Source organism: Sceloporus occidentalis, unplaced genomic scaffold, assembly GCF_023333645.1.
Source record: "Sceloporus occidentalis isolate IW3139 unplaced genomic scaffold, rSceOcc1.0.p SCAF_2, whole genome shotgun sequence".
In the NCBI taxonomy this organism is placed as follows: Eukaryota; Metazoa; Chordata; class Lepidosauria; order Squamata; family Phrynosomatidae; genus Sceloporus; species Sceloporus occidentalis.
The window spans coordinates 54370521-54393061 of record NW_028316982.1 but is presented as its reverse complement, the minus strand read 5'-3'; the positions used below and the strand labels follow the sequence as shown (position 1 = coordinate 54393061).

General features: G+C 39.9%; 1 protein-coding gene across 2 annotated transcripts in view; it reads right to left on the bottom strand.

The window, feature by feature from the left end:
* Positions 1–1159: 1159 nt before the first annotated feature.
* The window catches only part of EHHADH (enoyl-CoA hydratase and 3-hydroxyacyl CoA dehydrogenase), a 30233-nt gene continuing 8851 nt past the window's right edge, over positions 1160–22541 (bottom strand). For both annotated transcript variants that reach the window (XM_089509432.1, XM_089509433.1), the window contains exons 4-7: positions 21241–21352; positions 18405–18509; positions 11768–12109; positions 1160–4149 (exon numbers count right to left, since the gene is read on the bottom strand). In XM_089509432.1, the coding sequence (XP_089365558.1) occupies positions 2885–4149; positions 11768–12109; positions 18405–18509; positions 21241–21352 (1824 nt within the window). In that variant the 3' untranslated portion in view covers positions 1160–2884. The remainder of the gene's footprint in view (positions 4150–11767; positions 12110–18404; positions 18510–21240; positions 21353–22541) is intronic.

The following is a 22541-nucleotide window of genomic DNA, read 5'->3' as shown; positions in this document are numbered from 1 at the left end:
TCTCAGAGTTCAGGGACACTCTCATGGACAGGATGCGTATACTCCAAAGAGGTAGAAACACCCACAAGACAGTAAGAAAATGAACCTTCCCAACAGATTCACTAATGAATAAATTGGTTTAACTTTCACCAAGGAGATTATCACACTATGGCCAATTCAGCAATGATTGTGGCAATGTAAATAAAAAGCAACACTAGCACTATAGCGCTCAATAGTTTTGTGCAGTTGTGCATTCGCATGATTAGCATTTAATATCACAATCAGTTTCACACATATCCATAAATGAAATGATTTTTCACACACATGCTGTTTTGGCGCAATAGCACATGTCTGCAAATCATTTTCCTGGGCCGCACAGAATAAAGACAGAAAAATAAAATTTATTACTTCAGCACATTGTTTTTATCCAGTGAAGATAAAATTGTGCCCCACACCTCGAAAGAAGAGTGAAATCCACTGCAAACCCAATCCTGGTAATGAGAAAGGATTGCCTCCACTGCAATGCATTCTGGGTATCCTTAGTTGCTTCTGCAATTGCATTCACACTCTTGCAATCGCTCTTCAATTATGCGATCAAGAAACCATTCATGAGAGTTCCCCATGAATCATTTGTTGCAGGAGCATGCTGGTTATTCACAGGTGAAGTCCAGGATAAGCGTGATGTCATGAGAAAATCTTCCACACAATTTCATGATTTAGCCAGAATTATGCCTCTCTCTTCCCCCTCTCCCCCCGCCCATGTGATAATCTCCCAATTCTGAGACATAAAAATCTTGGTGTTAGTTATTATTTTGGTATTAGCGTATTAATGCAATAGAGACGGGTCATTTTAGGCTGCCTGGCATCAGATAACATTGGTATCAGCTACCTTGGTCCTGGGTGTAAATTTATTTATGGTATCTTAATCCCGTCATCTCTCAAAGTAGTTCTGGCATGCACATGGTCCTTTCACACATCAGTAGGCTCTTGGCTGAATGGGGAAGTGAAAGTGGCTCTCTAGCACTGTGTTCCAGCACTAACTGTTGCACTTAACTTGATGAACTTGATAATCAGGCTGCAGGATTCTTGCATATCACTGACCATTTCTAAGAGTAGTCTCTTTAGTTTTGAAGATGTGAGAAAGAAAGACAAAGGACAAAACAACAAAATGTATGGGTACTAAAATATTTTTATTTAAGGAAAAAAAGAAGTTGCATTTCAGCCATCTTAAATTTGATTTTCTCAATCCTAGAAATAACAAATTGAGAAGATTAGCATGAGCAATCATGTGGATTCTACCATTCAAAATTTCAGAAGACAGGAAGACATTAATTTTACTCTGCAAAGTCAGATAGGTTAAAATAATTTTCCAACTTCTTTTTTGGGGGGAAAAACAGTGCTTTTGGAGTCCTGGAGCTTAAAGATTTTCAGGAAGTCTTTGCACAAATACATTCCTCAATTACTTTGAAGGAGCATGTGTAATATGGCACCTTCCAGATGTGTGCCTCTGGAAAGGAGAGGAGACATTCGTACTGGATGAAAAGCATGAAAGACATTTGTGGCTATGACTCACAAGTCCCTATTAGCATGTAGATGGTGAAAGCTGAATTCTCCACAGGAGGAACTTCTGTTCTTCAGCTTCCCTTTCTCCTCAGGAGCTCTTATTCATTGCATTTTTATTTTTTGCAGTGGACTATTTTTCTCTCTCTCTCAGATGTTATCAGGCACATTATTTGTGAGAGGAAAAGAATACTTGTGAAGGTTATCAGAAACAGACACGAAATTGAGGTATCATCTGTTGCATTTCCTTGACACTACTAAAGAACTGTTTTAGGGCACATCTAGACTGATTGAAAAGTCCTGGATTTTGTTAAGTGTTCTTTCCAATGTTATATTCGGTTAAAATAAACCAACCTATGGAGCTGATATAAAAGTCTTTGATCATACAGAAAGCTGGCAGAAAATATCATAGGATAACCAAAATATGTACGGATCTCCAAAATAAAGTTGGAGAGAACAAAATCTAAGAGTTTCTGGTCATTTTCAATCAATCTAAATGTGCTTTCATTTAGTGGTGCAAGAGACCACAAATATAGGATACCCTTTTAATATACAAATGAACAGCAATCTTATGATAGAAATAGCTTCTTGCAAACGTTTGAATACTTGGCCACTGTATCCTAGGGGCAACCCAAAGTAGCAAATAAAGTGATAGAAGAAGAGTGGATGTAGAAAGTTAAATGTAGGTTAGGGTGCCAGAGGTGGAGAGTAAGTAGATCTCGATCTTCTTCTAGAATTCTAGATGATCAGCATTAGTTGATGCAAAGACTCTCCTCAGTGTTTAAAAATAGCAGTCCCCTCAGATTATATCACTGAAATGAAGAAAGCTTGGAGATATCAAAAGATTTGTCTGTGGAACAGAGTTCTGTTCAGCTCTGATACTCAAAATGGAGCTCTAAATACTATATTACAATTCTAAGTGTTTATCTTTTACAAGGTTCTGCATTCTAATATGGAACAAAAAAGCCCTATTATATCCCACAAGTCTGAAGTTTGTTTACCCAGGATGTACCCTGTATTTTTCAACCTCTGAATTTCCCCTCATCTTTCTCTACTATTTTAGGCAGCTCAGTTAAGGCCTATGAAGATATTACCTGCCAGATGGGTAATGCTTGATAGGAAAGTGTGTATTTTCAAGTAAGATCCCCAGGCAGCATTTCAAGAAATAGTATGATAAAAGGCACCATTGTGAGCAGCAATCTATCATTCACAGAGACAGTGTGCATGTCTGTGTGTATACTGTACTGAAATCAGAAGAGACAGTCACATTGTTTTATATCATGCTACATTGCAGTTTGGAATGGAGCAGTCAGAATGTTTCAACATAGGCTGTTTAACAGAGGAATTATAACTTGCTGTTATGAGATCTCACATGGGATGTCCACTCTTTCAGAGGAGGACTGCCCAAAGCTACAAGCTTCCGCAGAAAGGCACTGGGCTGCAGTTTGGGTATGTCAGGATTAGCCTCAGCATACTTCAGTAGTTTTGTTAGAACTTTAGGCAACCCAACCTCAGAAGCATAGAACATTGGACCACCCATATGTCTGGGCCAGCCGTAACCATTGACATAGATGGTATCAATGGCTTCTGGACAAGATGCAATTCCCTCAGATAATATTCTGAAACCTTCATTGGCAAGGGAATATAAGCAACGCTCCAAGATCTCATCTTGACTGATGGTGCGTGCAGTAATGTTGTGAGCATGTCTAAAATCAGAAAGAAAACCACGCAACCATGGATCTGACTGTGCTACCTTTCCCCCAGGTTTATCATACTGGTACCATCCCTTTCCTGTTTTCTCACCATATCTCCCCATCTCACACAAGATATCAGGGACTGGGCTGTATCGTCTGCCATCTCGGTGGCGAGGTGGTGTATCAGGAGGTACAGTGTCTCCAGTCAGGCCTTGCCCTCTCCTAGACCTCCAACCTACATCAAGTCCAGCAAGATCTGATACCCGGAAGGGACCCATTTTAAAACCAAATTCCTGCAGAGCTTTGTCTACTTCTTCTGGAGTGCTCCCTTCTTCTATGAGAAAAAGTGTTTGCTCAATGTAAGGATTCAACATTCGGTTTCCAACAAAACCAAAGCAATTCCCTACAACAACTCCAATTTTACCCATAGCTTTGGCTAGGCTCATGGCAGTAGCAACGGCAGTAGGGGATGTTTGTTGACCATAGATGATTTCCTGTAGTTTCATAATATGAGCTGGTGAGAAGAAATGGGTGCCAATGACTTGATGAGGGTGACTAGTGACAGAAGCAATCTCATCAATATCCAGGTACGAGGTGTTAGTACCAAGAAGGGTTTCTGGTTTGCAGATTATTGACAATTTACGGAAGATTTCCTTCTTGAGAGCCATCTCCTCAAATACCGCCTCAATGACTAGATCGACATCCTTCAGTGCATCAAAATCCAGAGTAAAGTGAGGAAGTACAGGCTTATCCAGTTTATGGCCATTTTGTTGCATTTTTAAAGCTTCACGTTCTAAGAGAGCCATAATAGCTCCCCTTCCCACCTCCAGCTGTTTTTTATCCTGCTCCAGAGCCACTACAGGAATTTTAGCCTTCAGCAGAGAAGCCACGATGCCTCGTCCCATCGTCCCTAATCCTTTGATAAAAGAAAAGAGAGAGGAGGAATCACTGGAAATGTTCCCGTACAAAGAAAGGAGAAAGACTGACTTACCAAATAGCTTTTCACTTCTAATATAGTATGTCATCTAACAAAAATGAAATAAAATAAAATAATAAACATCACAAAGATTGACAAACATTAGCAAAGTCTCAGCTGAACTCATTTTACTATTCTTAAAAGTAAAGCAACAAATGTAAAACTTACAATGCAAAGTAACATTAGTGTCTATGCAAGTGGGTTAGAGTTATGTGTTCTGCAGGAGATTCTGCCTATTATCTGCTATTTAGAAAAGATTTTTCAAAAAATAGTAATTTCCTGGATGTCTCATAGACATAGCATTGATCTAACAACAACATTTATATATAATTCTGTATAGTTATATAGACACTTTGGGTCCATTTTGGGAGAAAGGTGGGATATAAATTAAAAAAAATAGTTCGTTAGAATGTTCATAGTACTTCACTTACATTGTCTTTTTACAATCCCTACAACTGTAAAGACAGTCAGTATTAGTAATTTACCTATGGGTAAAAGGATGCTAAGAAGGGGACAAAGGATGCTTTCAGAGAAGGTTGTGCAACAAGGTTCATTCACAGAAATGGGCAAGGGCTTCAGACGTCATTGCCTTTCATTTGTGATTTCCTTGTTTTCTCACTACTTCTTCCATCTTTTTCCCCATCTCTGTCCCCCCATCCATTAAGGAGAAAAAGACAGAATAGTCACAAAATGCTTTTTGATTAGTAGCACTAGAAGCTGTCCACAAGGAAGCGCCCATAGTGAGTTCATGGTTCAGAGCTGACTCCTTGATCTATGTCACAAAAATTCTCACAGAGACTTACTCACCCAGTATTTGTCACTGTGAAATCACAGCCACTGCTATGTCCCCTAAAATATCAAAGTAAATAACAACAACAAAAGAGAAATACCCCTACCCTGAATTATTTTTATCTTTTTGGTTAAACCAAGACCTTTGTTCACAGAATTGTAGGGTAGGAGGGGGATTGAAGCATCACCCCAACCTCAAACCCTTTCAGTACAGGAATCCATAGTTAAAGCATCCTTTCACCAAGTCCTACTCATGGAAAAAAGGCAAAATATAAATAAATTGAAAATGATTGACATGGCCAACCAGTCTGTTTAAAATCCCCCAGAAATAGAGAGCCGACTGTTCTCCAAGGTAGTCCGTTGCATGTTGAACAGCTGTTACCATTAGAAAGTCCTTCCTGATGTTTACTTGGAATCTCCTATCTTAGAATCATAGAACCATAGAGTTGGAAGAGACCACAAGGGCCATCCAGTCCAGCCTCCTGCCATGCAGGAATACACAACGAAAGCACCCCTGACAGATGGCCAGCCTCTGCTTAAAGACCTCCAAAGGAGACTCCACCACTCTCCGAGGGAGTATGTTCCACTATCGAACAGCTTTTACTGTCAGAAAGTTCTTCCTAATGTTGAAGTGGAATCTCTTGTACTATCTTGTAACAGTATAGTTGGTTGGTCTCTATCCTTTGGAGCAGCAAAGAATAGGTTTGCTCTGTCTTCCACATGACAGTCTTTAAGTTACTTTGAAGATAGCTGAATGGGTCCTAAAACAGATCGAGCCAGAAAATCTCCCTGGAAACCAAGATGACTAGACTGAGGTTGTCGTACTTTGATCACATCGTAAGAAGGCATGACTTATTGGGAAAAAAACAATAATGCTAGGAAAGGTGGAGGGAAGTACAATGTGCTCTCGTTATACGTGGGCATGCTATACGTAGACTTGAGCATACGTGCTCAAGCCACAGGGAGTGCGTGGGGCGCAAGGGGCAATGTGTCCCATTCAAATGAATGGTGCACGCGCCTATGGTGCGTGCGCACCACCACACACACAAGCCTCATTCAAATGATTGGGGCTCGAGCATAGGCAGAATTAACCTTACGCGGGGGGGGGGGAGGTCCAGAATGGATCCCCCGTGTAAAGCAAGGGCCCGCTGTAGAAGGAGAGGAAAGTCACATGCTAGATAGATGGACTCTATAAGAGGTTACGGGTATGAATTTACTGGAACTAAGAAGAGCGGTGGAGGACAGGGAGTTTTGGAGATGTCTCATCCATGGGGTTGCCATAGATCGAGATCGACCTGAGGGCAGTTAACAATAATAACACTTACCACACCTCCAAGCAACCTCCTTGGTCTCAAAATGTGGACTGCAGTATATAAGGTAATTAACTCAACTAGCTGTGTTTTGTATATTGTAGTTTAGTTCAGGATCTTGGTTTGCAGGCTAATCTATGGTTTGCACAAATCTCAATTTACTTTATAAGGAAATTAACCTTCTTGTCTCCTCCCTTTGTACTTAGAAAAAAAGAGGAAATAATGTGCGTGTCTGATGCTTATACATGTTTGCAGCCATAACAGCACAGCACTGCAATTAGGCAATGTTGCAAACAAGCTTCTCACTCAAACTTTATATGTCCTTAGCTGACATCACATTGTGTTTCCTCGGTGAGACAGCTCCCAGGCCTAAACTGCCAAATACTGATTACATTCTTGATCCAAATCACTTCTTTGGAAAAAAGATCAGACATCTGTGTTCTGGGCACCTAGCTTCCTGATAAAGACCAGACCAAAGTACCTTTGTACTGCAGGGGCAAAACATTAACATGAACAAGGCCTCCTGTGGTCAATAATATTTAGGCTCAGAACTTAGTTATCACTGTCTGAGGTTTTGTACAGTGTCCAGAATGATGCGACAAACACATTGGCAATACTAAATGCATCTGAGGAAGTAGATTGAAGTCTATGAAAGCTCATGCTGCCAGCTTCTTTCTTTTAGTTAGTCTCAAAGGTGCCACAAGATCTCTCTCCATTGGCAGTACGGTAATTCCACAAAAAACCTAGCACATAAATTAGTTATTTAGCTAACCAAAGCTATGAATGTGAGTTGTTCAGCTAAACAAATGCAAATCACTGGGATTAAAAAATTAATCTAAAGCAGCTTTATGAAGAATTGCTGGAATTCCTAATAACACAGGTCAAACCAGGTTGCAAAATCTGCCTTCCTCCCAGCAGTCCGTATTGGTGAATTGGCTTATTTCCCCCATAGATGTACTCAGAGTTCATTTCTCCAAAAGCAGCAGCAGTGTGAACCACATTAATAGCCATTTCAGTTTGGAATTAGCTACTGCAATATCTTATTTTCAGTATTCACCATGTTCCAAATATAGCAGGAAAATAGTTATTGGATAAGTTTTCAAGATCAAACATATTAACAACAAAACAAAAAAGCCCTGCAATTTCTTTGCATTTTTCACAATGTATATTAAAACTCAGTTTAAATGCCTCCTACCTTGCTTGGAAAAGGCATGTATTTTCTATGTTCTTTCCTAATTTCTCTCTTTCCTTAATTCCAGCTGTGTGTGTTTTCTGCTATTAGATATCAAGACAAGTCTAACTCCCCTCTATGAGTGGTACAGGAACAAAAATACCCTAAAGCCGCAATTCTCTATGTTGCCCACGGAGGGAGGGCTTCATGTTTGTAGGATTCCCTTAGTGTTTTATTAGCATACTGAGGTTCACCAGCTGAAGTCAAGTGTAAAATAATGACTTCTTTGTGTACAGGAGAACCAGAATTTGAAAAGGTTACCCCTTTTGGACTAAGACTCTCAACATTCTCCAGACATAATAGCCTGTAGACATGATGGCTGGGAGACTCAGGAAGCTGTAGTCCAAATAAATAACTTTCGCAAGCCCTACAGATGGACATAGAACTAATTACTTATTACACCCCATAAGTAATTAACTGAATGAACTCATACACAAATACCAATTTACGTTTAGGTTACTATAGATAAAAGATTTGAAATGACTAATAATGTCTTGATATTGTTATACAAAAGTTTAAGTTTGAGATCTTTGAAGAATTACTGCAAAACAGCCAGAGATCTACCAGAACATTTCAACCTACTTCTGCTCATCTCTGCTCAAGTCTGCATTAAAATGAGCTGAGAAAACAGTACCAATTAATGTGGAAGATAGAGGTTAACTTCACAGGACACAGCACCAATTCTAATACAAATATGTCCTTTGTTAGAATGGGAAGTGAAAGCACTTCTCATTCTAACAAAGGCAGGGAGAATCAGATTGCAATCACACTCATGTTTGAACATTTTATATATTTTTATATGTCCAGTACACACAAAGTCTCATTGAGCTAATCAGATATTTAAAATAAAATCTGCCCCCCCCCCCAATTTCTTTATATAGCAACAAAAGATGGACCAATTTTTTAGATAGCTGAGCACCAGAAATGCGCAAGCAATGATCAATCATGCAAAATTCATTTTAGCAATGCCTTAAAACCATTTCTGATTCAATTTGCTTGAAGCAATTGAGCAAGTCTGTAGCAATACACAGTGACCCATGTGTAATTATAAAAAAGTATTATAGAAAATTCAGTTGGCTTAAATACACTCAAATATATTGAGACAGTAAATGCTCAGTTAAAGTGCTGATTATTTCTGTGTTTCTTCTTGTCTACAAAAAAATACATAAATAGGGTTCTGTCATAAGGAACAGATGTTAATGGATATTTGTGTTTCTACTACCTGCTCTCTAGGATTAGAACTGACTTAAGAATAAAACTCTTTCCTGAGTAAGTTAGTCTTGCTCCATTCCAGGGGTAGGCAATCTTTTTGAGCCGGGGGCCGGGTTGCTGTCCCTCAGACAACTGGGGGGCCGAAGCCAAAAAATAAATAATTAAATATTTTTTTTAAAAATTAAATATATAAATAAACCTGGACAAATGTAGGACAAAATTTTCAAATGGAAGACACTTTTTTTAAAAAAAATGGAGGACATGTGAAAAAATTTGCTGGTTTTTTAAAAAATGTTAATATAAATGCATGTTTCTGAGGCTTCTATAAACAATTGCCCCCCAAAGGCCCCGGTGGCAATCGGCGGCAGGACTGGACCGGGGCCGGTCCCAAGGCCTCGCCGGGCCGCATCCGGCCTGCGGGCCGCAGGTTGCCTACCCCTGCTCCATTCCATTCCAACAGTAATTCAGAATGAATACATCTGATTTGGGCTGTTTCTGCATTTCCCTAACAGGAAAATATTTTGTCATATTTGTCACTCATCTAGCAGCAAACCAGTAACTTGTGCTGTCCCAAGAAACTCAAAATGGAAACCCTTTCCACCCAAGCTTGTGTGGTAATGCGGATTAGGCAGACATAAATGCATGTCTGCTGAACAACAACCAAACTCCATATGTGCTGAGCCACAGGCTCTATGTTGCTTTACATGAATGTCAGTTCTCCAGTGAATAAGTTCATGCTTGCTGGCAGATTTAACTCACTACCCAAAGATATGTGTGCTCAAGGGGGATGAATCATGCAAGAACAATAATTAAGATTGCAAAGTGGAAGAGGGAAAGGGACATATGATGGAGGCACATTGCTTAGGGCTGCCTTGTGCTGAGGTAAGCTTGCAGAGAGCTCAGTCTGAACATGCTACAGCAAAGCATAACCTGTATATTCACCACCAAATCATGGGAAGGAATGTTGTGGGTACAGCAGTGGAAAGATGAGATGCAAGCACGCTCTTAAAAATCAAAGGGCTGCTGCTAAGGGCTGAGCTACTTAGAGAATAGTCCCCCACTGAGTATATACCAATCAATATGCAGAAGAGCAGAGGGCTATTGAGAAATCTGTGCAGAGCATCAAAGAGTTTTCTTCAACTGCCTTGATAAAAAATTAATGAAGGCATTATCTTCAGCAGAGTGGGTGGGGAGATAATGGGGGATTGCAAAATGGGAAGAATGGATCATCACAATGAGATGAAAGCGTCTTAAAAGGCAGTTGTCAACACAACATTTTGAGATTAATATATCCTTGAATGTTTCACATTTAGTAAACAGGAAGAAACAGCTTTTGAGTCCTTGCGCTAGGAACTCACCTAGGGTGAAAAGTGGAAAAGAAGAGCAGGCTCTTTGACAGTGGAACAAGTTTCCTGAGTGTGGTGGAGTCTCCCTCTTTGAAGGATTTTAAACAGAGGCTGGATGACCATCTGTCATGAGTGCTTTGGCTGTGTATCCCTGCATGGTAAGAGGTTTGATTGGATGGCCCTTGTAGTTTCTTCCAACTCTATGAATAGAATTCTGTCTGTCTGTAGCTGTTTCAGTGAGATAGACTGTCTCTTAGTCTGCATATCTCCTTACAAAATTCCTTCTTTTGCTTCTATAATTTTGTTGTTAATTGCCATCATATCAACTTCAACATATGGTGATCCCAAGAATAAGAGACCTAAAAGTCACCCTGTCATCAACAGCCCTGCTCAGATCTTGTAGTCTCAGGGCTGTGGCTTCCTTGATTGAGTCCATCCATCTGTAATGCAGCCTTCCTCTTTTCCTACTGCCTTCTACCTTAACAACCATTGTTGTTTTTTGTGGGTTTTTCGGGCTATGTGGCCATGTTCTGGAAGAGTTTCTTCCTGATGTTTTGCCAAAATCTGTGGCTGGCATCTTCAGAGAACCATTGTTGTTTTTGCTAGTGACTCATGTCTTCTCATAATATGGCCAAAGTATGACAGTCTCAGTTTAGTCATCTTGGCTCCTAGGGAGAGTTCAGGCTTGATTTGCTCTAGGACCCATTTATTCATCTTTTTAGCATTCCACCATATCTGTACAACATCCACCATAACTCCAGCATCACCATACACCATATCTCCAGCATCACATTCAAATAATTTTCTATCAGCTTTCTTCACTGTCCTTTATAACTACTTACATAGAAAAATCATACTGCAAATTCCAGTAGATTCCATGCATAGGAGAAAAGCTTCTTACTTGTTCAGCCAATATGATCTAATGTAGGGGCAGGCAATAGTAGATAAGTCACTGATTCTCTGAACCCAATGGCTGTGTGTGTATTATAAAGGTGGAAGGACCTCTCCTTAGGGAGAGATTTTGGAAGGAACACGTACTGGAATAAGAGGTGGCAACTGTAAGTAGAGGAATGATATACTCCAGAACTATAAATAGCTGTGCAGCATTGAGAACGGAAGCATTATAAACACCTCCAGATTCCTCATGGCCATGATCTTTCTTATAAACAGTGCTATCTTTGAGGCTCTATTTTGTATGAAACATCTCAGATAAATGAAACTGAAAATGAAGCCAAATAACAGACCAATCCAGCTTTGGCTCTCCTTTATCCAAATTAGGTATTGCTTAATAATGACCAAAGAGTGAAAAAGGTAGGTAGAGCATCTATGGAGTTCAAACTCCACTGCCAACCTGCCACACTCCCAATGCATTTGTCTACCAAAACCTCAGTTGACTGAGTTGTACTCCAACATATATTGAGGGCACCAGATTGGAAAGGACATGGCATTCGTGAGGGGCTGTAGCAGAACACATGCTTTGCATTTAGAAGGTCTCGGGTTCAATCACTGCTATCTCTAGGTAGTTAGGAAAGAATCCTGCCTGACACTGTAGAAAGCAGCTGCAACAGGTACAAAGACAATTTTTGCATGCTAACTAAGAGTGCATGAGATTTCTCTGATAGCAAAAACAGCTTAATACCCCAAATACCCACGAGCTTTCAAAAACTCACCTATCACAGCTGCTTTCTGGACTCGCTGAGGGGCTGCAGTTTTCCAGGATGCTCCACTGGGCAACACCCATTTCTCTGTTGCTCTTTGTGCAAAAAAGGCATACTGCAATGCTTTAGACTGTCCTGAACTCATGAGGTACAAGAAGAGCTGTTTCTCTTTCTGAATTCCTTCTGCAAAGGGAAGGTACACAGAGGCTCGTACAGCTTCAAAGCACATTTGTGGTGAGAGGCACCCATTTGCCCTTCTCTTCACCTTCAAAAGAGCCTCATCAAGGAAGGCTTCCATGTTGGGTAGTCTGGGAGTTTCTTTCAGGTAGAGCCTGCGAGGTTCCAGCGACTGATCTACAGAAGGCAAGGAAATAAAGGAACACAAGCAGTTAGTCTCTACGCCTTACTTTTTGACATTCTCTTCAAGGACAAGATTGTTGCTTTGTCTTAAATCTCATAAATTACAACAAGACTCAGTGCAAATTAAAACGCACAATTTTAGTCATGTAGTTTGATTTTGCCATGTATATATTTACTTTACAGTGTTTTTCTGTTCCATGAGGCTTGCTCTCAAATAAGTGTATAAAATTCCGCAAGTACAGTTTATTTCTTCAGTTACTCTCTCAGGTACATAAATGAAACACAAGAAAAAAAATAATGTTCCTCTTGTTTCAGACAAATCAAATTTAAAGAAAAAGATGTCCCCGTTAACGCATTTTCCTTTCTGACATTATGATTAGTGGATCAATTTTTGTCTTTCCTTTTCTTCATCTAATTCTCTTCATCACAATAACTTCCCTTTTCTCTCTGAATTCATCTGCATTAAGAGGGTTTTTTTCACCCCTGTGTGTTCAAATAATTACAGTGGGCCTTGGTATCTGCTGGAGTTTGATTCCAAGATTTTCTGTGGATACATAATCCATGGATGCTCAAGTCCCCTTAAATACAATGGCATAGAAAAATAGAGACCCTTGTATAAAATGACAAAATCAAGACTTTAATATTTTCGAGCCATGGATGGTTAAATTTGTGGATAAAAAAATCCATGGATATGGAGGGTCAACTGTATATTGGCTCCTCCTTTGTGTACTACTGTCTTCAAAAAGTGGCCCAGGTGATAACATATATCTGTTCATAGATTATTACATGCAGTATACATTCCACCCAAATCTATGTCTCAAGACCACGATTCTGCATTTGTTAAGTTCTATACAAAGGCTATCAATGATCCAGGCAGCAGCTGATAGCATCTTCCACAGTTGCCTTGACAAAATGAGTACACATATCATATAGTTTTGCATCTTCTGAGAGTTTTGCACATAAAGCTCTGTGAGCATGTTCTATGTCTGCTCCTTCTAGTCTTACATCTGGGAAGCTGTCTGTTAACTACTGCACACTCTTCCCACATATCCTGTTCCTTTACTGATTCTTTCATTCACCTGAATCTCAGATTTTTGCATATGTTTCTCAGAACATACTATTTTTGTTTTCTTTTTATTTTTTGTAGTCTCAGATCCAAATCCATGGCTGTATTTACTTTTTTAAAAAAAGCAATTTCAGTAAACTTCCTAAAAGCCTTTGTCTATTTTTGTATGTAAAGGATGGATGGTGCTTGTCCATTCCTCACTTAGATTTGGCTACCAGTTTCAAGTAACAGATCTGTATCTTCCTTGGAAATTTAGCACTCCTCTTTGCCAGCCTTAGGCCCCCTTTGTTTCTTATTTTTCCAGATAATCTCAAAAAGTTCCATTTTCAGTTTCAAGGTATGTGGTAAGAAGTCTATCCTGGTTCAGAGATCTATGCTGAACTCGTTACCTCTTAGGTTTTGCTTTGTAGTAAGTTACGTTTCCCTCCCTGTTTGTATGCTAAACTATATGCTCTGAGATAGGAGCTTTAGTCTGGCACACTGTTTCTGTTTGATGAGATATCAAATCTCCCACTGCCTAATCCTATAACATTTATTTGAAAACAGAAGTGAGTCCCACTAGGATCCACAGGCTTTTTCTGAAATCAGTATACAGTGTAAACATTTGACTTAGCCCATTAATCTAACTCTCTCTCCCCTTGTCCCTTCTAAATAAAGCTCTTAGTGGTAACAGATTTAAATAACTAAAATGTTTCTTCACAGACATTACTTTTTTATAAACAAGATAGATATGAGAAAAATATTTGTGTGTTATATAGAACATGAAGTCCTGAAGCATCTTGTACTGTAGAATTATATCTTATTTATTTCCTCCTCCTCTATCTAATATCAAGATAGGAAACTCAAAATAATCTGAAATCTATTGTGTTGTTATTTAACCCTCACAGATACCGTGCCTTACGCGGCTTTCAGCATACAATGAAAGCCATGCTGGGAAAAGGAGTGTTGCACCCCATAAGGGGTAATGGCACACGTGCACAAGCCCCATTCATTTAAATGGGGCTCAAGCATACGCAGAATTCCCTTTACACGGGGGTGGTGGTGGTCCGGAACAGATCCCCTGTGTAAAGGAAGGGCGGACTGTATTTGCAAACCACTACACCAAAAGGTTTATTCAACATGCATTACAGAATTACTGGTGAAGGCAAGGCAATCTCTAGGACTGGGGTGACCTAAAAAGCACAAGAAACTGTAGAAACTAGGAATACAAGTATGGGTAGGTATAACATCATCTGCCTAGTTGCTTGCCTGAACTTGCCTACCTTGATGTAAATTGTTGTTGCTATGGTGTCCAATATTGTGTCACACTTGAGCTTCTCCTGCTTCTAATTTGGAAATTTAACATTACACCTTATTGTCAGGAAGCAAAAAACAAATCACAGTAGGCTTTATCATGCATCTTTAAATTACATATGTATCAAAACCTATCCTTATCCCAATATGCCTATGCACACTTACTCTATAGAGCACTCTTACTCTATAGAGCATTCTTATATGCTCAATGTGGACCTTGGCAGCCAGGTGTGCTGCATTAGTACATCTGAGCTCCACCATCAAAAGCCCCATGCAAACACAACCCTAGTCAACTACAGATTGACTATGCCCTATCAGAAAATTCAAAATGCTCCAAAAACCAACAACTTTTTTCATTTGTGGCTGGCATGAGCCCTGTCTGTATTGGCCAGGATACTCCAGGGGCAGCCTGGAGTAGCTGCCCCATTCAGACCTTGTTACCTTGGGTGCCATTTCCGTGCCACAAGATGTCCCACTGGGTCACCCAGTGTGTCTGCCACCACCACAGGTCACTCGCTTCTGAGGTCAGAACAAGATGTCCAGAGATGGTCACATGCTGGGTGCCTCATTCTGACCTCAGATGAGCAACTATGGTGACAGTAGATATGTGGGGCGGCCCAGCAGGATGTCTGTGCAGACAGCTGCAGTGGTATGGAAACAAAATGCTTTGAATCTTCCTGGAAGATCTGGAACAACAGACAAGTTTTTAAAAATAGTTTTATCCCTCTTGTACCCTGGTTCTGGTGTGGGATGTGCCGAATTTCATCTGAACTGTCCAGACCAGAAATGGGGTTTGGCTATGTATGTATTATTTGAACACAATGATACCAGAATGGGGAAGGGGGGGAAGGGAACAGGCCTTTTGCCCCATGCAGACAAGACCACAGTGGCACCTTTGCTTTCTAATGGTTCAATGTGCATTACACAAACTTTGTTTAATGCAGAGAATTATTTAAAATATTGTATATGTGTATATGAAACACAAAGAAACTTCATGTATAGACTTGAACCCCCTCTACAAGATATCTCATTAGGTATATGCAAATATTCCAAAATTAATTTTAAAATCCAAAGCCTGAAACACTTCTGCTCACAAGCATTTTGAATAAGAGATGCTCATCCTGTATTACTGGTTTTCCACTGGTTGAGTTTCAAAAAAGACAATTTAATTTTTATGTCTTTTGTGTTCAACAGTCTCCTTTTAAAGCTTTCTGTTGGCAAGCTCTGGCCATGTAATGCCACCAAAATCTCTTTTTCTGGAATCTTTGTCTCAAAGATACATATTGGAAGATGGTGACGCACCCCTGGCATTACACTTATAGGTAGAACAACCATGTGACAATTTGCTTCTTACAATTCTATCTCATCCTTCTTGCAAGGATGTTAGAAAAGCTATTGCTACAAAAGTAGTTACTATCCAGGCTTTGTGTAACCACGGCACAGAAGCTGATTCAATAAATGCAAAGAACTATGGCGCTGTGGTCATTATTTGCTTTCTTGAAGGGGGGGCTAAGATGCTGAAAGGGACATTATTTTTCAAGTTTTGGTGCCATCCAGTGGACAGACTATATAGTGCAATAATGAAACACAAATATTGTAAACATGGGCAATCTGTTCTTTGATCAGAAGGCATGTAACTGAGCAGGAAAAATACAGTTTTCTTACAAACAGAATGCTATTGAAGAATCTGTACCTTCAAAGTCAGAAGGAAATCACAGCACAATCCCAGACAAGTTTATTCAAAAGCAAGCCCCACTAATTTGAACAGGACTTACTTTCCAGTATATATGCATGGGTATACCTCAGTTAACAAAGAAGATGTGGGGGTGACCCAACACATCTGGGAGGGGGATCTAGTGGGGCACTACTGATCTAATTGTTTAACTATTGTTCTTCTAGATACTTAAGGAAGTCTTATTGACAGAACAATCATATGAATGCAGATTCAGAAGTAAGTCCCACTGAATTAATGAAGCTTTTTCATAGAAAAGTATATAGAAAATTTCAGCCACAGCTGAAAACCCTCCTCCACCTTAATGAAATTTACTTATATGTAAAACTTTATAGGACTGTGCTTATAAATTAATGGTGTGATCAGTTCATTCCATTATAAGCTGTGATAGCCTTTTGCCTGAAGAGAGGGGTATGTATGTATAAATAAATAAATATAATAATTATAATTATATTAAATTCACAGCCAACTGTTTTTGACACAATTGGCAATAATTTCTGCTTGGGATGCAAAACTGGTTCCAGTCATTTGTTGGTAATGGCTCTGGATAAATAAAATTTGCTTGAGTGAATTACACCAAGAACAGAAAGTTTAGTGATTTGTGCAGGTCTCAGGTACTCCTATGGGCTCTCAGTAGTTGTGCAAAGTCAATGGACAATAGTTGTCTAATCGGTGACTAAGAGGAAAAGAGAGTTCCAGGACATTTTTGTTGTAAATGGTACAGGTGAAAAGCAGACTTAGGTTAAACAACAGGAAAATGTTCAAGGCTATAAAAACAGGGTAGAAGCATAATAGGTTTCCTGGGTAGGTTAGAATTTGTTTTTGTGGAAATTTTCAAGGGAAGGCCAGATTTGGGAGTACGATGATGATGATTTTTATTTATAATGCCCTTTCCATCAAAGGGCAGAACATCAAACATATATAATCAAAAATGGACAATACAACACTATAAAATGTTAAAATAATATGCTAATATACTAAAACTACATAATAGCAGACCTACAGTCTTATTAGACCACCAAACCAAAGGCAGCTGTTAACGCCTGCCAGTTGCTTAACAGCTCTATGTTTCTGAAGACCCAGTTAGTGGTGTGCCTACAAGGCATTTCCCACTTCTGGTTGACCCTAAGGTGAACCTATCATGGGATTTCTTGGCCAGACTTGTTTGGAGTTTTGCTATTGCTTTCCTCTGAGGCTGAGAGAGAGAGTGTAACTGGCTCAAGGAGAGTTTGCATGGCCAAGCAGTGATTCAAACTCTGGTCTCTAGAGTCAAAGTCCTACGCTCAAAGCACTACATTATTATTATTATTATTATTATTATTATTATTATTATTATTATAGTTTATTTTTATAGCACTCTAAATGTACAGCATGCAAGTTCCCCAGACAGGGAGCAAAAAGGGCTGCCAGAGGTTATCCAGTGCATGAATGTAATTCGTATGCCTTAGGTGTACGACCAGCAAGGCCAATGGTCAGGTATTACAGAAGCTTTATCTATCTTTTGATCCTACAGGGAAAAATCCATCCCCAAACCAAGATAGCTCCTAACTTCTCTTCCTTCTTTCAGAAACATTAGCGTTCTGACACTTTTTTGGTCCTCTGTGTCATAAACTTTCTCCACATTATTACCCAAACCGGTGCCAATACAGTTTAAATGTTCTATGCTCATTTACCTTATATATTTCTAAAACAAATCACCCATTCAAGTATTTTAATATATGTTAGTTGTATATTGCTTTTATCCACCTGGGTAATCCACCACTAATTTGGTTAAAGATTGTTAGAAACATTGGTCTGATATTTGTCTATTAGTTTCTACATGAGCATATGAGGACACAGTAAGATTAGCTAAATTATTTGTCCAGTTGGCTCTCCGTATCCATATATTCCACCATTCACAAATTGCATCATCCACAGATTCTGCCATCCACTGCTTGAATTTTTTTTTTTAATTCCAAAAAGCAAACCATGATTTTGCCATTTAATATATGAGACACTATTTTACTGCCCCGTTGTATGTAATGGTACTTAAGCATCTATTGATTTTGGTACCCATGGGGGGTCCTGGAACCAACAGTCAGGACCCACTGTATTCATTATTGTCTCTAATAGTTTATTTTTTGAGGGCTATATTAAGTTGGGCTTGAGGTCCTGTCTTTTGCAGTATATTGCTATCCAAAATAGTAAAGGCTTTTTACCTGATACTTTTTTTGCCAGGTTTATGGCTGCTTCAATCGGGTTTTCTTCCACAACCTCATCTAAGATTCCCAGTTTCAGTGCTTCAGTAGCTGGCACATGTCTTCCTGGCATAAAGAAAATCTTTGAGTTCACTTAAATTCAAATGGTGAAAAAGAGATTTTGGTTGAACACACTGACTCCACTCTAGATGAAATGATGTCAACTATTCCTTAATTCTGTATTGGAGTAGCATGTTGTAAATGTCAGAGAAAGACAAAGGCCCGGTACAGACTGGTGCTATGCGGTGGCCTGGGGTTGATTTTAGGGCTCGGGAGGGCAGAGCATCCGCATGCTCCCGAACCCTACCGTGTTGTCCGGGCGCCATCATAGCTCGCCCCCATCCACACAGGGGCCATCATGATGACGTACGCGTGGCGCAGCGTCCAAACGGTGCTGTGCATATGTCATCAGTGCATGACCTAAAAAGAACCTGCCAGGAGCAGGTTCTTTTTATGCCTTGTGGAGGCCACGCCATTTAGTTGCTGCAGCCTCCGTCGGGGGCAAAAAGAGGCAGCATCTCACTAAGAAAGGTTACTGGCCTACACAAAGTCTACACAAGTGCAGCAGCCTCAGGTAGCTGGAATATTAGCCTATGAAGTAACAGAGGTCTAAAAACATTGATTCTAATTGCTGTGGACCTCCCTGCACTATCATAGAAGTTCGCTGGAGGTTGGTGGTAAAGATCAGCTCACTCTTGTCCCACAGAACCTTCTCTGTTGATGGTCAAGGATGGTGTTGCAGCTAGGATCAGGTGAGACAAAGAGATAGTAAAATTCCATTTGGTTTTATAAAGCAGCCATGTCTGGTCTGGATTCTCTGTTGAGTGTAATCACTCATGGACAAACTGAGCTAATCTCTGACTGTCTATACAAACTTTACAAGCTTTTGGACTCAGAGATGGCTTTGAGTGCAAAAGGTTGTTAAGCAGCTATAGAAAATCAAGAAAAGATAGTTACTGAAATTATAATATTCAATAATAATAATAATAATAATAATAATGAGGCATAGTTGTGTTACTGTTGAATATCAGTATGCAAAGGCTCTTGTAGCACCTTTGAGACTAACCGAGAGAAAGACGCCGTAGCATAAGCTTTAGTAGACTTGGTCTACTTCCTCAGATGCATGGAGTGAACTGCTGCCCAGGAAGGACCTTTATAATTGGACTGTAAAAATAGCAGCAGAAATGCAAAACTTGTGGGTATGGTAATAAGGTGACAAGTTCAATTTTAACTATGGTTGCTGAGGGACAAAGGCAGGAAGAAAGATCTTGCTGAAGGGCAGGGTGGGTAGATCGCCATATGAATGGTGGAGGGAGTTTTGGAATGTGGTGTGTGCAGGCTGGAAACCAGAAAGGAAATGTGATAAACTAGCCAAGACAGCCCTCATGAAGCTGGAGTGTTCACCAGTGTTATAATATGTGTGGTGTGCCAGGAAACCATTGTCTCTATTCTACTCACTCTTGATGGATTGGAGTTTGTGGACATATCCTTATTCAACTTTTTCTCTTTCCAATCTTCCTTTGTAGTTTTGTTGTTGTTGTTTGTTTGCTTAAGGATCACTGTCCTGAGACCCAGGAAGACTGAAGTGTTCTGCAACAGGTTTTGGTTTTTGTTTTCTATTCATTCCTAGTATGTAATTTGAACAAATTAACTACAAAGGAAGATTGGACAGTTAAAATCAAACTTGTCACCTTATTGCCATACCCATAAGTTTTGCATTTCTATGGCTATTCATATAGTGCAATTGTAAAGGCCCTTCCTGGGCTCCAGTTTATTCCATTTATCTGAGAAAGCAGACCAAGTCTACAAAAGCTTATGCTACAACATCTCTTGCTCAGTCAATCTCAAAGGTGCTACAAGATTTGTTTGCAGCAGCAGCACCCCCACCAGCACTATTAGTAGTAGTTGTTGTTTTAAAATATTTTAAAAATTCGTAACACTTTAGCAGTCACAGCACACAAATAACACCACCCTAAATGAGGCCAAAGGCCTTCCTGAAAAGCTACACATGGAAAAACCAGTGATGCTATCCCCCAGGCATCCAGGAGAATCAGTAAAATTAAAATAACCATTTTGATTCCTTAAAACCAAGTGCAATCCCATCCATAACAAGCTGAATGCTCAATTTCATATCAGCATAATGCCAAACCCGACTTCTGCCTCTTCTGGATACAAATAAGGTTGTAAGGAAAGCTTGGAAAACTTCTGTATTAGATTGTAATCTCCAGAATCATCCAGCCAGCACCATCAGTATGATACAATTAAACTATACCGGTTCACCCCCTTTATATGCATGAGGAACAGAACACTGACTCAGATTAATGTTTTATGTAACCTAGGGCCCGAACAGACATGCCAAGACAAAGCTGCTTCGGGTCACTTTAGAGATATGCTGTTTAAATGACACACGCATCTTCAGAGACCAGAACCTGTGCCAAAGCTGTGCTCCAGTCCTTAGGTCTGGAGCATGGCTTTAGCGCAGCTTCTGGACTCTTAGGACACATGCAGCATTTAAACAGCATTCCTCCAAGGTGACCTGAAGCAGCTTTATTTTGGCCTGTCTGTTCAGGCCCATAGTCTAGGACTTAGCCATCAGGCTTTTCCTGACCTGTATCTGAGATCTCACTGCTTAGAAATTCCAGCAAGTGGACCCAGGGCATTATACACTAGAAGTGTATGTTAGCAATGTCTCTTCTCTAATATAATACCAGAAGGGGTTTTAATGTCTTGAAATGTCTGTGTAACATATCCACATGTACTATGCATTATGTACGTACTTATGTCTAAATGTGTTTACCTGTAGTGATGATATCGAGTGCAGCTGGTACACCAATCAGTCTAGGAAGCCGCTGAGTCCCACCAGCACCAGGGAGTAAACCTATTGTAACCTCAGGTAAACCTACCCGAGCCTGAAGCAAATGAGGCATTTGGTTAAAGAATACTGAGCAAGCAAGCTTGTTCTGCCACCCAGTTCCTCTTAGAACAGGGGTAGGCAACATGCAGCCTTGAGGCTAACTGAAGCCTCAGCGCTCTTTTTGTAGCCTCAACCCGTCTATGCTCCTCAGAATGTTCTTTTTCTGGTCTAAAAAAATTAAATTGGGTCAAAAGGAAAGCCTCCAGCAGCAACAACCCACCTTAAAATAGGTTACAGGCCCTCCCCCACCCATTATTTGACATGAAGAAAACTTGACTTCCTGGGATTTCTGGGTTTTGGAAATAGGTATGGAGGGGGGGGCGCAATTTTTTTGGCAGTTCAAATAGCCTGCTGAAGGTCCAAGGGACAAAAAACTGCCTTATAGACCTGCCACAGATGCCCATTCCTGTTTTAATTTTAAAAAGAGCTATTTATGGACACTACATATGTATATAAACTGGAAAAAGTATGATGCATTTTGAAAAAAGTAAAGTGTATTGATCTGGGCCTTGATCACACCAGAACAGAGTCCAGAATGACTAAGATGTAATAAAGCTATTGATGTAAAACAGCTATTCCCAAACTTTGGTCCTCCAGGTGTTTTGGACTTCAACTCCCAGAAGCCCTACCCAGTTTGGCCAGCAGTCAAGAATTCTGGGAGCTGAAGTCCAAAACATCTGGAGGATCTAAGTTTGGGAACACTGGTGTAAAAGATGATTTATTGTTAATCAATGGATGCAGTAGGATGCAGCAGGAGCAAAGAAAGCTCATCAACATCACTACCAGAGGAGGCCCCATAATTATGGAAGGAGTGCCCTTTAGAGGCCATGATATGTCTCAGACACTTGTGTATGTACTTTGTCAATTTGAGATAAGGCCAAAAGGGATTTATATAAGGTGTCTACATCATTCAGACAAAGAAAACACAGGAGGAGTTGTAAAAGATTTCCCCTCCTGGGCAAAGATAGAGGCTCATGGGCTTATCAGAGCCTAATGGTCTCCTGCCATGCCTTGCCAGGGGGAATAATTCAATAAAGACTAGCTATGGTGTTGACTATTCTATGTGCCAAACAGCTTTTACTAGTCTGTTTTAGGCTAAACAGTAATATTCTGTGAATTGTGCAGATATCTATAATAAATAATATTTCATGGTGACAATTTGTCATACTCACTACACAAGGTTT